This window comes from Panthera onca, chromosome B3 (assembly GCF_046562875.1).
Source record: "Panthera onca isolate mPanOnc1 chromosome B3, mPanOnc1 haplotype 2, whole genome shotgun sequence".
Classification (NCBI taxonomy): Eukaryota; Metazoa; Chordata; class Mammalia; order Carnivora; family Felidae; genus Panthera; species Panthera onca.
The window spans coordinates 9,629,239-9,649,384 of NC_138344.1; the positions used below are offsets into that span (position 1 = coordinate 9,629,239).

At 46.3% G+C, this 20,146-nt stretch overlaps 1 protein-coding gene and 1 long non-coding RNA gene across 12 annotated transcripts in view; one reads left to right on the top strand and one right to left on the bottom strand.

Annotated features, from left to right (window-relative positions):
• The window catches only part of AKAP13 (A-kinase anchoring protein 13), a 337,030-nt gene that overhangs the window by 38,507 nt on the left and 278,377 nt on the right, over window positions 1-20,146 (bottom strand). For all 11 annotated transcript variants that reach the window (XM_078448989.2, XM_078448991.2, XM_078448988.2 and 8 more), the window contains one exon: window positions 14,322-14,496. In XM_078448989.2, the coding sequence (XP_078305115.1) occupies window positions 14,322-14,496 (175 nt within the window). The remainder of the gene's footprint in view (window positions 1-14,321; window positions 14,497-20,146) is intronic.
• LOC132668726 (uncharacterized) lies at window positions 74-8,067 on the top strand. Its single transcript, XR_013556432.2, has 2 exons — window positions 74-2,242; window positions 7,791-8,067. It is a non-coding gene; the product is annotated as an uncharacterized LOC132668726 (long non-coding RNA).

The window sequence follows — 20,146 nt, forward strand, 5'->3', positions numbered from 1 at the left end:
CTAGAAGCGTGGAGCCGCTCAGGCAGGAAGCGGAGAGGCTACCGAAACAAAAAGCAGAAGCATCTGCCGTCGACACGGAAAGTCTAAGGCACAAAGAAACCCACCAGCAGAGCCCCTCGCCGGGAGCTGGGGAATCTGTACAGCTGTGTCAAAGGCAGAGTGTGGATCCGAGAGTTCACCTGTTTACACGCTTCCACTTGGGATCTTAACCACCCTGAGCTTTGCACAACCCAGCCCGAGTCAGGCGACGCAGAAGAAAGGTCATCAGAACCCCCCAGGCACATGTGGGGAGGCCTGCCCGACCCAGGAGCAAGCGGGAGATGACTTCCAGAAAGACGGGCAGAGTCCACATCTGCCAAGGACGGGAACCTCAGCCCTTCTTTCTTATTCCCTTAGCTCCAAAGCCACTGATGTAAAAACCCAGTCCTCTGTGCCTCAGCAGGGTCACTGTCAGCTCTTACTGCTGCTATGAAGTCACAGAACAGAACTGTGCCAGGAGGGCCAGAGACCTGTCTGCGGGGACACCCGGTGACAAGAGCATCTCCCTGACAAGAGCAACCAGACACCATTCAGCAGGCAACGCTTCACACGCTGACGCAGGAAGCACAGGTCCTGCCCATGTCAACTCGCTCACCGAGGGCCAAGACGCTCTCGCAGCGCAGACATGTGGATCTGGGCAGAGTGGAGAGGCGCCGGGAGGACAAGACCCAGGGACGCAGATGCCAGAACCCCGGGCCCCAGCGGCCTCTTCCCACAGGCCCTTCCTCGACGGTCGCGCCCGCACCGCCTACTTGGTTCAGGGGTCTCTCCCACGGTACCAGCAGCCACGCCGCACTGTGAGGCGCCTGTGGTTTTCTCCTCCCCAGGGGCTCCTCTGGGACAGGGACCCTTGTGTGCTGTGGAACCTGTAAGTCTCTCTACCACAGTGCCTGGCTCACGGCACCCGTGTAAATGTCTGCTTTAGACCCTACTAGGCCTCTTTTATCCAAACACCAAGTGCCCTGATACATTTTACAGAATGTGAAATAGCAACTTACTAACACTAAAAGGGGCACAGGGAAAACAGCTATGAAACCACATTTGATTCAGGCCGTGGCTCTGCTAATTAGTTAATTAGTCTGTTCTCAGGGCCTCAGTTTCCCCATCTATCAAATGAAAGGAGGGTCCACATTTCCTAAGTTCCTTCAGTCTGTTATTCCACAAGATTCTTCATGTTACATCTCCTAAAGAAGGGAATAATTTTCCAAAGTAAATCCCACTGAATTGTCCCACGAGGTTCATGCAGTGTGACATTTCAACTTCTACGTTACCTGAATTACCACTAATTACCACCCCTCAGAGCACGGTCAGGGAGGGGCCCTGACTGGAGGAGTCTGGACAGAGGCGACCACCACACAAGAGGCTACTGGGGGCAAGTCCAGAGGTGGATGGGTCAGAGTTAGAACCGGTCTGCAGTCATGGTCGGGGAGTGGGGAGGAGGCTGTATTCTAGGCCTTTCACTCCTAGGCCTGCCTCTGGCCCCCATCTAGCTAACTTCTACGACTCTACCCCATGGGACATTCTCTGGCCACCTTTCTGATGTTACCAGACCAGAAGAGACGATGGCAGCAGGAAGGGAGGCTCCCCTGGGGAAGGCTCCCACAGGCATCAACAAGAGGAACAACCTGGAAGGTTTCAACTCCGTCAAAACTGTATTCTTGCCTCTGCTGTGTTCCTTCTCCGGGAGCAGACTGCGAGGGAGTGACCTCGATGCCATGCTCCTTGTCATTTCTACGGTCTGCGAGCATCTCCATGTAAGCAGGGGAAGCTGCCCCAGTCAGCAGTGGAAGAGAGGTTACGGACCCCTGAACGGGAATGCCGGGATTTCTCAGCAATGTCCCGTTCTGGGCATAAAGAGGTCACTGCGGAAAGACCCTTGGGGAATGACTCATTCTAATCAGTAAAAGAAAACACTCTGAGGATGTTTCACTAAAGAACCGGAAACCACTGGCCCTTGTTAATTTGTCCAGTTCTCTGAGACTTGAAAATAACCAATTTTGATAAAGAAGTTGCTGTTTTACTACTGAGAGAAAAAGCAGAATCACGAAGAGAAATCCACCTAACTCCCGAGATGCCAACGTGGCTATGCCCTTCTTCCCATCATGCAATGCAATTCCTAGGATCTAGACCCCAGGGAAGCTTGGCTCAAGACTTTACGCCTCTCCAGCCAACGGTCTTCCAGGAAGGGCCAAAGAGGCAACAGGTAGGCTGGACCATACGTCTTTATTGATTTGTATTTAAATTTTTTGCCTCTCACCTCCCGAAAACTCTTCAATGGCTCCCTGTCACCTTTAGGATCGTATTTCTTGCTTGACTTGATGGGACCCGCCATGCATTGCTTGAATGTCCAGCCCCTCAACCAGGTTCAGCCATGCCTGTGGGCCCTGAATAGAAAACGGTGTTTTGTACTTGTGTCCCTTCCCCTACTGGGCTGGAAGGACTCAGCTCTACGACGTCCTCTCCGACTCCCCCAGGGAAGGAGAGAGTCCCCACGTCTGCACTGGGGGCACTCTGTGCTTGCCTCTGTCACAGTGCTGTCCCAGACACTTATCCACTGGACAGAAAGCTCCCTGGGGGAGTCTCGCTTTGTGTTTTACAATTTTTACACCCCTGTTCCCAGCTGCTGGCCCACAGGAGCATCAGGTGTCTCAAGAGGGTGGCAGGTGGGCTCCACGCTGCCGGCCCCACAGCAAGAAGCGTACACGGCAGTGGAGGCCAAGCCCCACAGCCCTTTCCCAGCAAGACAGATGTATTCGCCCACCCGCACCCCAGCCTCACTCGGGATGCCTGCCATGCAGAGGCCGGGGAGCACGCGGCCACCCAGCTCCAGGGCCTAGATGAGCCGCCGGCTCTTCACACAAAGGCTTCAGAGCTCCCCTGGCCATCTTTCCTCTGTCTTTCACAAATCCCTGGCTCAGCTTGAGTGTTTCGCACACCTCTTCTTTAATCCCATGAGTCCGGCCCTGCCCTGTGTAGGAGAGAGAGCCTCTCCTTCACTCCATTCCACTCAGACAAAAGAAAACATGCAAGGGTTCGCAGACGAAGAAAACTAACAAGCCCATGTTATAGACGAGGAAAACCACGCATTTTGAAATACGATTAAATGTACCACCACACACAATAACAGTAGCTTGAAAGTATTAAAAGACTCATAGCAAAACAGTAAGACACAGAAAGAAAAGCTGTACAGACTGAACAGGCAACTTAACCACACAAAACGGTGCCTGACCTCTCCAGAAATCAGAGAAACGCAAACTAAGCCAACATAGAAACACCATTTCGTATCCAACCAGGATGGATAAAATAAAAGCCTGCCAATTCTAGGTGGGAAACAGTGATGTGGGAATGCTCAGCATCTGCCCTGGTATCTGGAAACTGGCATCTCCACTTTGGAAGAGTCATTTGGCAGCTAGTTGACAATGTGCCCGCTTTATGAGTTAGCAATTCCCTTCCTGGTGGACAGCCTGGTGATGATGTCCCGTGTACTCCTGCTTATAACAGAAATCAGAAATGACCCAAGTGACTTAGTAGTGGGACAGATTTGAGAGATTCATAAAACGGAACACCATACAAGAGCTCTAAGTCAGCGATCTGGATTCAAGCTGCTTCAGTGTTCTGGCTCCCCCAGATCTAATGTTGAGGAGAATAAAGCAAATTGCAGAATGAGGAATAGTGTGTGGGACCATGTATGCAAACTACAAAGACTTAAGTGTTGTTGACGTAGAAGATAAAATGATGAAATACAGACTATATACACACTGAATTCATGATAGTGCCCATCCTTGGGGAGGGAGGAAGAGGCACCAGATGAGGCAGGGAAAAACGCGGGGGGGGGGGGGGTAGTTTTCAACTTTCTTGGTTTATTTCTTTACAACTGGGAGAGAATCTGAAGCAATATAACAAAATGTTACTAATTTTTCATCTGAGCAGTGAGTCCACAGGTGTTGTTATATCGTTGATGTTCTATTTTGTACTAGTATCTAAAAAGCCAAAGCCCCCCAAACCTAGTGTTAACACATTTTAATATCCTTCAAAGTTCCTGGAGTTTCCTTGAAAACACTCCCTTATTCTTTAAAAAAAGTCAATCATAGTTGTGCTAAAAGTAAAAACAATTTTCAATCAGCTTTCACAACCTTCCATTCCAGTTACAAAAGTACATTTTCTTCTTTGGTTTAATGAAAATCCGTAAGGTTTCTGGCATCTCTGGGCAACAGACAGGATGGGATGTGCCTGAGGACTGGCCACTAATTCCGATCCACAAGTGACCCATCAGCATCCTGGTTTCCAAATTGCACCCTGCCTGTTCCTCTCTCCCTGATCAGGTCCATCTCCCGAAAGAACGAAACAAAGACGATTTTGGGGGAGGTTTGGGGGGTGGTGCCATCACTTTTCAACAGACTTCAGCAATATTCAACTTCTCAGGCCGGTGTTTGAGATTTAAAAGACAATTCCAACCGATGAAACTAAGAGCAGCCGTAATAGAATGTACATCTAGAAGACGACTTTCCCCCACTTTCTTAGTTGAGACAGGCCCCCCAACCCATACCCTGGCTGATATTTTACTGTGCCCTGTAACAGGGTGGCGAGGCTCAGCGATCAGTAATTCATGCAGGGCCGTCTGCCTAACATACTCAAGCTCCCACTTGGAAAATACTCAGCTTGTTACCAAGTTGTTCTGGACTCAGTTCACAGCCCATTTTAGTGGTGTGTGGGGGTGATTTAGAAACTCTGGCCCACTGACATCAGCCAGAGTCATGAGGTTAAAACCTTACTCTCTGTTTCGGAAAACAGACAATTACCAAGAACATAAGAGCCGAAGATAAATCTCATAGAGTCAAGCTCTTTGCCACAAACCATACCATGTTGTTAGGGAGATCAAAGAATTATTTGGCCTTTTATTTATTTATTAAAAAAAAAAAAAAAAGACTTCCTAAGAGCAGTAAGCAATATGCTTTCATTTTTCAAAGTTATTAAAAAAAAAAAGTCTCAGCACGGTGGTTTACGAGAACAGTGCTGACTCCTAATTAGATTCCTCTGAACTTAAATGCAAACAGCCCAGCCTTCAACCAGAACAAAATTTTTTTTTCACTACCAAGAGGCATCAAACAAAAGAATATGAAGGAAAACCCACAGAACTGGGAAATATCCTCTGTTGATACTTTTTTTTTTTTTTTTAACCTCTGTCACCAACCGCCACAGGTCTGTGGTGAACTGTTATATACTACACGTTGCTTTTCTTTCAGCAGAAAAACCAAAAACTATCTGTCAGAGAGACCAGCTTGAGAAAATCATCTTTAAAGAAGGGTAAGAGCAATGGCCATGCCAAATGGAACAGAAATCACAGAACGGCCTGGGCACAGGAATGCTATGGCAGGAAGGATTCACCTTTTTTTTTTGTAATTTTTTTTTAATGTTTCTTTATTTTCGAGACAGAGGCAGACAGAACACGAGTGGGGGAGGGGGAGAGAGAGAGAGAGAGGGAGACACAGAATCTGAAACAGGCTCCAGTCTCTGAGCTGTCAGCACAGAGCCCCATGCGGGGCCTGAAACCCGAGTTGAAGTTCGACGCTTAGGCGACTGAGCCACCCAGGCACCCCTAAAGGATTGGCCTTCTTAAACTGAGCTCTGAGGTGAGGGACCTTCCCACCCTGAGTCCACTGATCATCCTCAGGGAACAAGCTAGAGTCCTGCCTTACAGACACAGATCTGGGGGAAAATTCTTGGATCCTTCTCAAGGAGCAGGCTGAAGGGTCACTTTTAAGGACAGAAATGTGCAACTTCCTCCTATCATCTCAACTTTAACCAAGAAAACTAAAACAAAACAAGCAACAATGAAAACAACAGCAGCAACAACAACAAAACTATTTAGGTATGAACCAATGTAGAAATATATGCTCCAAAGTGCTTTCTGCAACTTGTTTGTTTCAAATCTTTGGGGAGTGTGAAACACCGTGGTCTGGACTGATGGCAGCTTATTAGCTACAACGCATGTAAAACGTTCTTCCTTGCCGGTGTAATAACCACAGAGCTGATGCACAGAACAAGAGGAAAGCCACAACAAAGAGCCAAATCATGTCAGGTGAGAGGCTCACATAACAGCAGTTTTCAGAAGAACACTGGTAAACAAAAATGGAACAGAATGCGGGGCTCTGCTTGAATAAGAACTGACTTTGTGATTTAGGCTCTTCTTTTTACCTTCTTTTTCCCTAAACAATAAATTTCCTTTACTATATCACACAAGCAATGAACTCTCCATGCCAGAAAACAGTATCTAGAGAGCTGCCTTCCTGGATAAAATCCAAAGCAAAAATCTGACCATCACATGCATTCTGAACCCTCATGTCTCCTACTCTGATTCCAGCTGCTCTACTTGTTTATTGTTTTAATCAAGAGAAACAACCTACCACAAAAGTACTCAGAAGCTGCTAACACAACAGAAAATAAATCAACAATCATCTCAAGATCATCTTACGTCTGTTTAAAGCAAATAAAACAGAACCACTAACACGATCCGAAACCCAAACATAATGAATTCCTTACTCCGAAGGATTCCACCACACATTCCAAAGACCAAAGTATTTGTGGCAGCTGGAAAGAACAGCTGATGACTCAAGGGAAGCTTTATGGAGTGGAAGAAGTAAGAATTGGAAACACACTCTTTCCTTTCCCTGTTAAAGTTAAAGTGAGAGGTGAATTTTGGCTGAGAAAAAAAGACCTGCTAGGTTTCTGCCGGACGGAATTACTTGGAAGCAGTCCTGGCAGGAGGCTTTAGTCCTTGCTTCTTTTCCCGCCACAAGCAGGTTGCAAAGAACTATTATGGAGCCTTTGCTCCTTGCTGTTTCTGGTGTCTATGACGAGGACCACTTCCACGCAAGTCCACGGAAAGGGACTCAAGCTTTCACCCAGAATTAGGATGTACTACAGACTGGTCCGGGTTTATTTCAGCAGAGTCAAAAGCAGGTGATAATGTTGAAAACGTGCTGTCCTGTTGAATCGCTTAGTATACGCATGCAGAGGGATATGTTAAAGGGACCGATGACATCTGGAACACTGGAGCCCATCAGTATCGGCCACCATCCTCCTTCATTACGATGGGTGACATGGCTGATCTTTCTGAACCACGACTCAAAACTGACAAAGCAGGTGCCCAGGGGTGAGGCTGCAGGGGTCAGCAAGGAGGGTTATATTAGACCAAAAAGGAAAGCTACTGACTGGGAGGGAAGTGACGGACTGGAGCGACGCTACGTTTCCTGAGGTTCTTGGGAAGATCCTGAGCACGGGAGGGGATGGAGAAAAGGGAGAGAGGATTCCGAGTCCCCAAGTTACTCATCTTTTCCACTTCCTGCTAAGATAACAGATGGTGCTTCACACACATGAACGTTCACTGCAGGCTCTGTTCTCAGGAAGCTGGAGAGAATCAGCAGATTACTTCTGCTCCCTTGGGAAAATGACCACATATCGCTCCTCCGCTTTCAAGCCTTGATCCGCACCCCCCCTTTTTAATTAAGTGGCAGGCTGCACACTGTCATACACAAATCTTAATGCCACCACCAAACGCTGAGCCCACTTCCACACTCTCCCGGAGCCGAGTGCAGAGCTCCGAAGTTTCTGAGGAGGGCCGGTATGCAAGTTAAACATGTATTTTTGGAGCTTAGGTGCACATGAGGGAAACTATCAAACTGCTCCTTTCTGCTGTCTGATTCTTCCCATTTAAACTTCAAAAACATCATTCTTTCCCCTTGTCTTTGCAGAGCAGGTGGAGCCTAGATGACTTACGACATTTCAGTTAGATCAAGCAACTGCCAGAAATCAAAGAGCCACTGGCTGAGGACATTCTGATGCTCCTTCTCCCTCCAAACAGAGAAGATTCTAGCGATGACACACTGGGCTCCACGAAATAATTTGTTTCCAGAAGAAACAGACTCCTCGGGTGACTTAATGCTAAAGTTTACAAGTTAAACCAAAGAGGTTCAATCCAGGAAAGTCCCATCCCATTATAAACACTGTTAGCATAAAACTAGTAGCCAATCTGGTGTTTTACTGGTTTTCTACTTTAAAAAGCCTTAAGTGAAATACTGTCATATTATGTGCCATCAGAAATGTAAAATATTTAGGATAGACTGAGTTACGATCTTAACACTCTCGCTGAAGTCAATAAATGAGAACAATGAAGCTGCTTTAATGGGTCCCCAAGTCAGAAATCAGAGGTGCCTAGGATATGTAAAACTCACATGACTACTTGGGCATCTAGTTTATTCCTGTATTTAGTTTTGTGTACATAATATAGAGGATATCTTCATTCATATACGTAAGCAGGTTCAAATATTAGCAGTTTAAAAATGGCTTCCTTCACAATCACGTTACCTTCTTCAGTTAAAGACAGAAGGAAAAAACGTAAACAGATACGCTGATAGCTAAAGTTAGTATGTTGATGTTAAAATCTGGTTATACTTTTGAGCATGTGGTTTTTTTTTTTTAAGTTGATTTATTTTGAGAGGGGGGGAGAAGGTGGGGGGGGAGAGAGAGACAGAGAGAGAGGGAGGAGAGAGGGAGGAGAGAGGGAGGAGAGAGGGAGGAGAGAGGGAGGAGAGAGGGAGGAGAGAGGGAGGAGAGAGGGGGGAGGGAGGGAGGGAGGAGGGAGGAGGGAGGAGGGAGAAATCCCAAGCAGGCTCTGTACTGTTACTGCAGAGCCCGACGCGGGGCTCAAACTCACAAACCGTGAGATCGTGACCTGAGCTGAAGTCTGAAGCTTAACTGCCTGAGCCACCCAGGCGTCCCTAGCATGTGGATTTTTAATGCAGGTTTAAAATTAGTCTAAGAGGTATATATGCATGTATATATTCAAAAACTGGCAGAATTTCCAAAACAGTTCCACAAAAAACATCCTGAAAACCACTGCCCTGTCTATTCAACTAATTACTACACGGACTTGTGGCTGATAAGTTAAGTCCACGAGTCTCCTCCTACATTTAGTTCTTCCTCATGGGTTGCTCTGGGGTCCTCGGGCCCCAGACGTTTCTAAGACGTGTCCTAGGTCCCCCTCTCCGGGAGAAATTGTAGCACACGCTCTCCCGACAGTGTGAGCAGCTCAACAGTCCAGGAAACCCTAGCTCTGCTTCCTCACGGACGGAGCCCAGCAAAGAGAAGTTCTATTCGTGTCTAACAGGAAGAGGCATCAAGAAAACAAAAACGGGTCTAGGGCGCCTGCGGTCGGAAGAGGTGCACCCTCCTACGTTACAGCAGATGTTTCTATCTGACAAATCGATCCTACGCCAGCCGCACGTTTAAGCTGAGTCATCACAGTCTCACGGAGGCTAAGAATTAATGTAGCCGAGGAGGATAAAAGTCAACTGCTGTAACCTAGAAAGAACACAGACACAAAAGCCAAGGACAGTAGAAGACAAAACATGTCCTGGACATAAATCAGGCAACCTTTCCGTTCCAAATTTACACTGAACAAAGGTGTCTGAAGCCAGTCACGGCCGGAGCCATCTCGCTACTGCAGCCATAAACCAATGGTCCTTACCGTTCCCTAGAGCACAAGGCAAAAAGTTCTCTGGGTCTTCAACAAAGGTTTTCCTTTCCACACAGGTTCTGTCCCTAAACCTTCTGATGATATTTCACCTCACACCTCAGCACTGAGAGTCTGCAGAACCAACTACGTTGTTCTTATTCAAGCTGCTGCTGTCAGTATCGTGGTGACAGGGCACCTCTCCAGTCTTCTGTTAAGCGACTGCTCTCTGGTGACCATTCTGCTCTTTGTCTGTTGAGCTCTGGAATCCACTACCAACATATTTTGCTCCTTTATCAGAGACCAGCTGACAACCAGAAAAACCTTTAAAATTATCAGTGATCCAAGGTTTGCATTCTGGTTCTGCTCATACAAATAACAGAAGTACAGTCATTAAAAAAAGTTAAATAAGAGTATAAAATAAAACCTGAAGCCTCCCTTAATCTCTCCTCTCCTAGTCTCTTCCTTTAAACTGTCAACAGCTTGGGGTATATCCTGTTAAATATTCTTGTGTATTTACATCAACATTAGTTGTTTCACTGGTCTTCCGTAAGTTCAGATCATACATCTAGTTCTACTCGCCTTTTCAACTTACCAAAGCGTCTTGGAGGCCTGTTTGTGTCTGCAGAGCTACCCCAGTGGCTGGCAAACTATCCACTTGGCGGGCAGAGTCTCACGGGAATACGGCCACGTTCACTACTTAGGGCTTGACCATGGCCAGAGCCGAGCGGCCACAAGACCGACCTGCGAAGCCTCACACACTTTCCGCCAGTTCCCTTACAGAAAGAGCTGGCTGACCCTTTTTAGTACCAGCTCCAAATTCCATCTGATGAATCTACGACATTTTACAGATGGATATCGAGTGTCTTTACCTTTTCCCCCATTACGAATCATGTTTCAGTGAGTAGGTACCAAGGGTTATGACGCTTTGAGAACTCTTCTCACAAGCCCTAGCCAACCGTTAGAAAGGAGGCACATTACGTAATGTGACAGAGGTGCTAAATATCGCAACAGTGGCAATCACATTACAACATATAAATGTATCAAATTCACGTGTTTGCACACCTTCAATTTCCAGTGTTATACCTCAAGTATACTCAAATCGAAAAGACAAAAGGTGCCTGACACACACTGCTGCTCAATAAATATTTGTTGACAGGAGGCTTCTGAATGAATCACAAAACCAAATGCCGTGTTTTGCAGAGTTCAGGTGACCAGTCTTTGTTGAAGAACTTCACTTAAGATAAGGAACTCACATGCATAATTACTGACAGTTAAATGTAAAGAATAAACTCAGTCTGAAGTCATAAACGTTTCTAGGATATTCACCCAGCTCTCCTTTCACTGCAACAGGTTACAGAGTGGAAGTCATTTTCCTCCTTTATAAACAAACAGAATTCAGAACAATCCACTGATGATGTGGGACACTGAAATAGCTGAAAAATCTCCACAAAGATCCTTCCAAGGCTATTTCTACTCCTGAAATTTTATTGTTATTTTTCACATCTACGCCTTAGCTGCGCTGTTCTGTTCCTACATTAGAAATTCTATTCATTTTAACTTTTTAATAATTCTCAACATCTTCCCCTGTCTACGCACTTGCTAACTTCCTCATGGTGGTTCACTTCCTCATGTGTTATCCGTGTATTTTTTAATCTTAAACTCAGCTTCGGCTTTATAGGACTTTTTTCCTTCCCGTGGGAAGCCTGTTTTACTGGTGACCCTATGGTTCAGTTCTGTATTTGTTTCTGCTGAGCTTCCTTAGTGTTTTTATCATTCTCAGATTGGGATTTCATTAAACCTTGTGAAAAATTTCTTAGTTTGAGGTATGAATGGTGTGCATTTGGACCCCAGATTCATATATAATGCAGAATTCTCACCCAGAGCCCTGGGCGAAGGCAAGTTTCCTTGCTGCTTCTGAAGGGCCAGTGGGTGGAGTTTTTCTAGGTCCTTCAGTATGGACGTTGCAGCCTTTAAAGCTCCTGGTTTCATTCGGGGGTCTTAGTTCCAGCTCCCACCTTGTGCCCTCGGACCACACATCCTGTCCTCGGTTGACAGGGAGGCTCTTCATTGCTCTGATTAGGAGTTTCTTCAGGGATTTTCCTTTCTGCAGGCTCGGTTATATATTAGTTTAGTGTTTTCATTTATTTATTATTTATTAATATATTGCATTGAACATTTTTGTTTTATAGCAGAAAGCAGGTGTTCAGTCTCCTCCATTGATGAAGTTCTTCGAATATGAAGTTCATACTGTCAATCAAGAAATACAAGGTCTTTCTGTTTTTCTCTGAGACCAGTGCCCCTCAAATGGAGAAAAGGCACTTTGCAGGAGGGATACACAAAATGATTCTTTGGGACACAGGGAGGGGAGATTTTATAGCTCTCATTTATATGGACTTAAAAGAGAAACAGAATTAATAAACAGATGATGTACTGGTGCCTCACTCAGCCCTTTGTGTTGCGCTTAGATGTCCGAGAGGGCCCTGGAGGTTAAGAGCACTTGAAAGAAGCTGGGGATGTAACAGAGGCTCCTGTCCTCATCTGCTCACTTTCAGCACGCTGTGGTGAATGGAAATTCACAGGTGCTCGATGCAGTGGGCTTAGAGAGTATATTTGGTTCCAACTAAAATAAAATGAAAAAGGGACTTACACAGATTCCTGCAAAGAACTCACTGACCTAAGAGTATTATTAAGAAGATGAATACCTAAACAGCACACAAGACAATGGCAAATCTGACTTCTCTTATTCCTAGAATGGGCCCTTTAGAAGTAAGGTATAGGACAAGTGTGTAATTCCTGCATTAAATATATACACCATGGGGGCGCCTGGGTGGCACAGCTGGTCAAGAATCTGACTCCTGATTTCGGCTCAGGTCATGATCTCATAGTTCATGAGACTGAGCCCTGTGTCAAGCTCTGTGCTCACAGCATGGGGCCTGCTTGGGACTTTCTCTCTCTCAAAATAAACAAACTAGTGTGTGTATACACACACACACACACACACACACACACACACACACACACACACACGTATATACACCCTGCGCAATTAGGCTAAAGACGTTTTAATGATGCACGAACATACTAAAAAGTGCTTGGTGACTGCTGCCCTAGGTAACCAAGATATCCCAGTACCAAGGAGCTGACTGTGTCAAGAAAACCGAACACGTTCGGCTGACGGCCTAGGGAAGTGCCCTAACAGAACCTGGGCCCCACAGTAACATGCAGGGGGGAGTGGACAGTGGTGGCCCCTCGTTTCCCAGAGCTCACATAAAGCTTACCACTAACGCTGGAACTCTCAACTTCCTGGTGAGTCGCATGTCGGGGAGGGCCTAAGCGTGTGTGGGATCCGCCCACAGGATGCATAAAGATTTCGAGAAGAGCTCCTCCCAGGAGGTGGTGTTGTTTTTAAAGTAGGGCGGTAGAACCAATAGGGCTGCAGACAACATCTGGGATATATCGACAAAAGTCCTCTTCTAAGGACGTGATGGTAAAGCCAGTCATTCAGAAAGCCACGACAGCTGTCGTGCAGACAAGCCGGGCTGTGGGCTGTGTGCTGGCTTAACTCCACTCTGTCTCTTCAAGAAAGCAAGTGAGCGGAAGTCAATTCTGCAGTAGTTCCGAATCTGCTCAAGTGAGCTTTTAAACGTTGCAAATTTCAGTAAGTTAATTATTTTTGGTAACAAATCCCTTGGGGTATTCCACAGAAATGACTGAGAACAAGAAACGTCATAAATACCATGGTCTGAGAAGCGTTTCTTGGTGTCTAAATTAGTCACTATCTTGTCTGAACCCGTTATAGGTGCCACACGGTGCTAATCATCTCTGCCTTCGGGGTGACTGGGCTGGGCCTGGGGGTGGCTGGATCTCTAGAATGGTCAGTTCCGGCCACAAGCGGCCTCACAAATTTTCTTTGGTGTGTGCGCTGCAATGATTACTTTCTATCCATCTAACGACAACGGTTTTGAGATACGGTGCCTTAAAGCCGGGTCTCTGCTAGATACAGCTGGTAGCCTGCTTTTGTACGGCCCATAAACTACAAACGGTTTTTACATTTTTAAATGGTTGACATTTACAGACCAATATTTTATAATATATAAAAATGACATGAAATTCAAGTTTCCCTGTCTATAAATGGAGTTTTATCGGAACACAGCCATGCTCACTGGTTTATGTATTGTCCGTGGCTGCTTTTGCACAATAGCAGAGTTCAGTAGTTGTGTGGGGACCGTGCAGCCCATGGAGCCTAAGACACTTGCTGGTGGGCCTTGACAAAAAAAAGTTAGCCACCCTCTGCCTTACAGTATCTTGCCAAAACCAGGAACCACACTCGGTTAACAGACGGGGCTTTAAGGTGCTTCTGATCGGGTCAGCGACAGGTCAATACGGGACATCTCTGCCCACGAAAGTACCTTCCCTTGGGAGTCACCACGACTTGATGTTGGCAAATGGCCGACACACATGCCAAAAAATGAGTGCATACGGCCTGACAAAGGACTGCTGTGTGGCTTTTGAGTTGGAGGCCACGAGGCTGTTTCGATGATGACACAGACTTCCAGGACAACAGAACGGCGTATAAGAGATTGGGGCTCTCTGCAAAAACACACAGGCTGTATGCTCTACATCGAGAACTGATGACCCTCCTGATGTTTAAAGGAAGACACAACAGGCTGACTTGTCCACACACACCAGGAAGGGATACGGGGTGGATGGGCGGGAAGCCTGGGACAAGCCCAGAGCCGTGCCTCAAAGGAAGGGGCGTGTCACTTACTTGCACAAGTGTAGGCGTCCTTGCTGGTGAAAGGCTTCACACACTGGCTACAGCTGACGGGACCCACAACAGGGATGGAACTGAAAGCGTGTCCGTTGACAGTCTTCTTGTCCTTGTCCTTCTCCTTCAAATCTTTCTCCTTCTCCTTGATTTTCTCTTTCTCTTTTTCCTTTTCCTGCCAAAGAAAAGAGTTTAGAGTTAGTTGGACGCCAGAGCCTTCCCTTCACCCGGGCACCCGGATGGCATGTGGTCAATGGTGGGTGGTGGCGAGTGTTTGGGATGCAAGTCAGGAGTGCGGTCCTGGACGATGATCTTTGAAAGTTGTGACCGTTCGGGCTTCATGAGACACGCTCCGGGAAGACCGGACAGGCCAAGCAGTTCTGTCAGCGGCTTGCTCAGCGGCTGTTCAGACCGATGGACACAACATCCCAGGACCAACACCTGGAAGAGGCTTCTGGAGCTGCAGGAGGGGAACGTGGGGCAGCCAAGAATGCTGCTCCTCCCCCCAAGCGCGGCCCATGGAGGACGCAGGCCACGAGCTGAGGGCCGGCTGCAGGCAGGGAGCAGGAAGGACAGCAGCCCTTCTCGCGTCAGCCTGGGGCAGCAGGAAGCTTTCCTCGGGGGCTCTCCTCCAACTGCTTCCAGCCACAAGTATTACCGTCCCCCACATAGACACACACCGCTGTTGCAATCTAAAATAATCCCTGCAGGACAGGTACCCCGAAGCGAGCCATCGTGACAAACTACCAAACACCTCATACTCTGAATCAAGGCCTCTGCGTGCGTTACCACACCTGATCCCATACCTGTGAGGTGAAGGGAGGGCATCGCGCTGCCCATCGTATACCCGAGCAGATCAGGATCACAGACACCAGCTCTGAGCAGCTACTATGTGCCAAGCACCACAGATGGGAACATACACCCAGTGAAGAAGCCATCATCCCCACTGCATGTTTAAGGACACCAAGGCACAGGGTGTTTAATACTACAGTTGAGCCCACATGCCAACCACGGCCCCACTGGAATGCAGACCCAGATCTGGCCGACTCCTCAGCTCTGCTCTCTTCACTACTCTCCACTGCCAAGGGCTGGAGAGGTATGTTGACTCACAGAAGGTCACACGGCAAATGATCCGCAGCCCAAATCACAACCCGGGCCTTCTGACTTCCTAATTCAGAACCTGTCCACCATACTGACCTGGTGAGTGCTGGCCAGGTCTGATTCGTGTACGGCCCTTGGTTAACGAACAAAACACGTATCAAAAATCTAAGAGCCAAATTGCTACACTTTAGAACCACAAAAAGGAGGACAAGAAAGGGAGAAAAACAAACTACTTCACTTTACAAAACAGGAAACTGTTCTAAGTGAAAATTAGTAATGGCTGAAGTACATACGTAACATTCTAATAACAAGCAATAGCAAATGCAGTTTTTTCCAAGTGTTTCTCGCTCTTAACCACATTTGGCCACAGGCTTCTCCATGCGTAAATGTTAAACTGAAAAGCATCTGCCTCCTTGCTCAAGAAAGCGTGCTCCAAGAGCTGAGAAACTCATCTACGGCAACTAACATGCTCTCCAACCTCACAAAGCTCATCAAATCTGAATAAGTAATAAATAATATCCTTGTCCTCCACAATAATCCAAACTAGTTCTTCCAAGGATAAAAACAAAACAGTAACCTAACCACCGTCCCCCCCCCCCCCCCCCGCCTCCCGGTCTCTTTCTGTGTTTGTTAGGATTTAGTGCCTTAAAGAAGTCAGGCTCTTACCTCCCCATGTTTTGGTCCTGTGAGTCTCACTGTTATGAGGGGTACTTCGTGAAACTGACCCCATTTTACCGACATGATTCGACCCCCATGCCAGGAAGCGTGCTGTCACAGAAGGAGGGGCGCATGCCGGCAGGGCAGAGCGTAGCAGCTTCGAGCTGCCATGAGAGAAACCGTAAGAGGAAGCCAGGGACTGGTTGAGAAAGGGAAGGAGGGAGGGCTGAAGTTGCTGGTTTCCTTAAGACAAGCTTAACCGTTTGCATGCTGCCAGGAAGGCCAAGTACCCTGGAAATGAAACAGAACGAAGTCCCCAGAATGCAGTGTGTGTGGACAGTGCTTCGGCCACACGACAGAGTGTCTGGAAGGACTGAGGCCAATTAACACTTAGAAGTTAAGGAACACATCTTCTATCTGTTTAGAAAGACTCCTCATGGTGTTGAAATCGGGATGCTTCCTAAGAACACTTCTCGGTGAGGTCTGCTCTGCCTGTGGTCGAGTGGTGACCCATTGTTTTCTGCAGTGTGACTTCTGCGTGTTCAACAATGGCTGGGGAAGTCGGCGCCCACGGTATTTCAGGGAAGGAGGCAGGAAATAACTACACTAGGGGACTCGGAAAACGAGTTCTCCCTTTCAAAACCTACTGCTTTAGACAAGCCATTACAAAGACAAGACCAGAGAGCACTCCGGATGACTGCGAAACATGCTGGGATGAAGCCATGGACACGCTGCCCATGTTTAATCAGAGAAGGGAGCAGAGAGGGAACTGGATTTCACACTGACTCCAGCCTCGGCACACGGCTCCTCTGCACGGCTGACGGGGTCGGCTCTTTTACGCCGAGCACGGGCACGCCGAGGTGGGGCTGGATAGGGGCAGGTCTGCAGGAGCACAGCCCTTGCCCCAAAATGCCTACTTCAAGTCAGATTAAGAATTCGTGTTAACGTGTCTGCCCACGTATCTCCCGGCTAATCTGCAAGGAGGAAAGCTTAGAGAAGAAAATCACTGGGACAGGCTGGTTTAAAGGGGGTCACTTCACTCCCTCTGCGTGAACAGGATCACGGTGCACATTAGTGTTTAAACAGTCTGTAAGCCAGCGAACTTACTTACTGGCAGGAAGTGGTACTATGAGAAGATGCTAAGGACAAAAGCAGAACCCGCCAGTCTTCCTGTTACACTTCCTGTTTAGGCTTGCCCCCGTTCTAAAAAACATCCAATACGCTTATCTAATTACATGTCGGATACTGCTGATGTTTTAAAAGGACATATGAAGGACCAGAACTCAATTTCTCAAATCCTAGATCTATCTGCCTAGATAATATCTATACACCTATCTAGAGAACTCCATGCTACAGGCAAAATGTGAATAATCTGGGGGCGCCTGGGTGGCTCAGTCGGTTAAGCGTCCGACTTCGGCTGAGGTCATGATCTCGCGGTCCGTGAGTTCGAGCCCCGCGTCGGGCTCTGTGCTGACAGCTCAGAGCCTGGAGCCTGTTTCAGATTCAGTGTCTCCCTCTCTCTGACCCTCCCCCGTTCATGCTCTGTCTCTCTCTGTCTCAAAAATAAACGTTAAAAAAAAAAAAAAAATTAAAAAAACAAAAAACCAAAATGTGAATAATCTGTTACACAGTGGCTGACTTTTGGCTCCTTAGAATATTACTTAAGAGTTGCCAACATATAAATCAACCCTTAAGCACATATAATAACATAACAATGAACAGTGGGCTATATCTAAGTTAATAACACAAACTATTTTCATGAGTGTATCTATCATACCTAATTGTAAGAAAAGTAAAAATTTCCAAACCATTCCTAGAGACTCTGCTAAGAATTTACAGGTAGCAATTTAATATATCTTCACTAAATGCTTTAATTTTTCCTTTAAAAGAAGTAGGACTGATTATACTGTACACTAGGTTAATAAAAATAGGTTTGATCTCTAATAGTAGCTCTTTTAAAAATAATTTAAAAGCAGTAAAACCATTATTTTCAAAAGAAAAACTAGTATTAATATCCACAGTCACACTTTCAATTGTTTTAACATTAGGGAGAAATGACATTAGCCAGTAGTTATGAGAAACAGTAGAGTGTGCATCATCACACTAAGAAAATACTTATTTTTGTCATCGTTTAGAGAAGGAAATGCTTCTGTAGGGGAAAGCTCTAGCTTATCAGTGCAATGGCATATTAAGTCAGGGCATTTATTGTAACTGGACATAAAATGTATCATTTCACTACTTCCCCTACTTCTTACTATCTTTTGGTGCACTGACAGAAGTGAGCTCTTCCATATGAAAGACGGCTCACTCTTAACCTTCTTGATGGATGTGGCCAGTGGGCCCTTTTCTAAACACCTGATAATGGGAAATGGACTGCGAGTCCATGTTTCAGATTTGTAATTTTCTGAGGGTTTCCACTGCTAGAGGCAGCACGAGCCCCCAAAGGTCTTGAAGCCAAGCGTGAAAAGAGGAACCAGGCTCATTTTGCAAAACAGTGTTGTCATTCTGGCAAAGGAGATGCTCAGACACCAAGGGTCAACTGATAATGGTCTCTGCCAGACTCTGCTCTAACAATTTCCTTCTTTTGTCCTGCCTTTCTCTTCATTCTACTAGCAAATGCCAGTTGTTTGAAGTTATTTATGAGTGAGCAGGAAATGAAGTGTACTAATTGCTGGAAGTCAAAGAGGTTCTGCCCTAATATCATCTAGTTCTGTGACCTGAAGCATAGCTCTCTGTACTTCAGTTTGTAAAGTATGGAGGATGGGATAAGACTTTTTTTTAAGTTTATCTATCCATTTTTGAGAAAGAGAGAGATACAGAGAGAGAGAGACAGACAGACAATATGAATGAACGAATATGAGCAGGAGAGGGGCAGAGAGAGGGAGACACAGAATCTGAAGCAGGCTCCATCCAGGCTCTGAGCTGTCAGCACACAGCCTGACGAGGGGGCCTGAACCCATGAACCATGAGATCATGACCTGAGCCGAAGTCGGATGCTTGACTGACGGATCCACCCAGGCGCCCCTGGGATGAGACTTTTATAAAGGTCAGGTTCCAGTTTCTAAATTTAGTCTTACATTGTTTATGTGTGTTTGTGTCTTCTCACTAATGCAATCAGTGGCGTATTCACTGCTCTGCCCTGAAAGTCAACATCCCTGGGGAGATGGATGGGAAGGGGGCTCTTCACTCATTTACTGGTCTTCCAAATGAAGACCTCACAGTCTAAAAACAGAACGACAACAAAACACACTTGAAAGCATCCAAATAGATCATAAAATTTCTCAAAGACAATGATCTTTAGTTCTTTAGGAGCATTATTAGCACCAAGCAGAATGCTGAGGCTACAGAAGTCATTTGATGATAATACCTAGCTAATCTACACTGATCTTTGCCAAGATTTTCTTTTGTTGATGCCAGCCAGGGTCCCAGCCAGCAGTGATAGGTACAACAGGTAAGACTCTGTTTAAGCCTTGTTGCCAGTATGCAGAACACTGCTAAGCATTCTGCCCTGAATTTAACCTTTAACCCTATTTTTTTTAATTATGAAGTTAATACTTATATATAGGATTATTCTGGAAACATCCTTGCATCTTTTCCTGCGCTTTCCTGACTGCCCCACTTTCTCCCCTTCTGCATCCAGGCAAGAAAAATGAAAACAATTTCGGTGGCAGGTTTTGTGGAAAAACTCCTCTGAGTCATCACTGAACCTAGTATTGGCTAAAGGAGAGAGAGCTTATTTACAAAACCCGGTAAAATACATGGGCTCTACTTCCAGCAGCCCACTTAACTGAGGGCCTAAGAGGCTTGTTACATTTGGTGGCAGGCGGCTTGGGGAGAGTGCGAGGGGTATACTTTTACAACAATATTCTTGAGTTCAGCGTTTGTATTCCCTTACTTCTAAGTAGGTACGGATGTGTGTGTGTGTGTGTGTGTGTGTGTGTGTGTGTGTGTATGGACATGCCACAAACACATGTATACACACATGTATATATAGTGATTCCTTAGCAAGAGCTCGTCACTGATTTCCATTTAGAAAAAAAAAATTTTTTTTTTTTTTTTTTAAGATA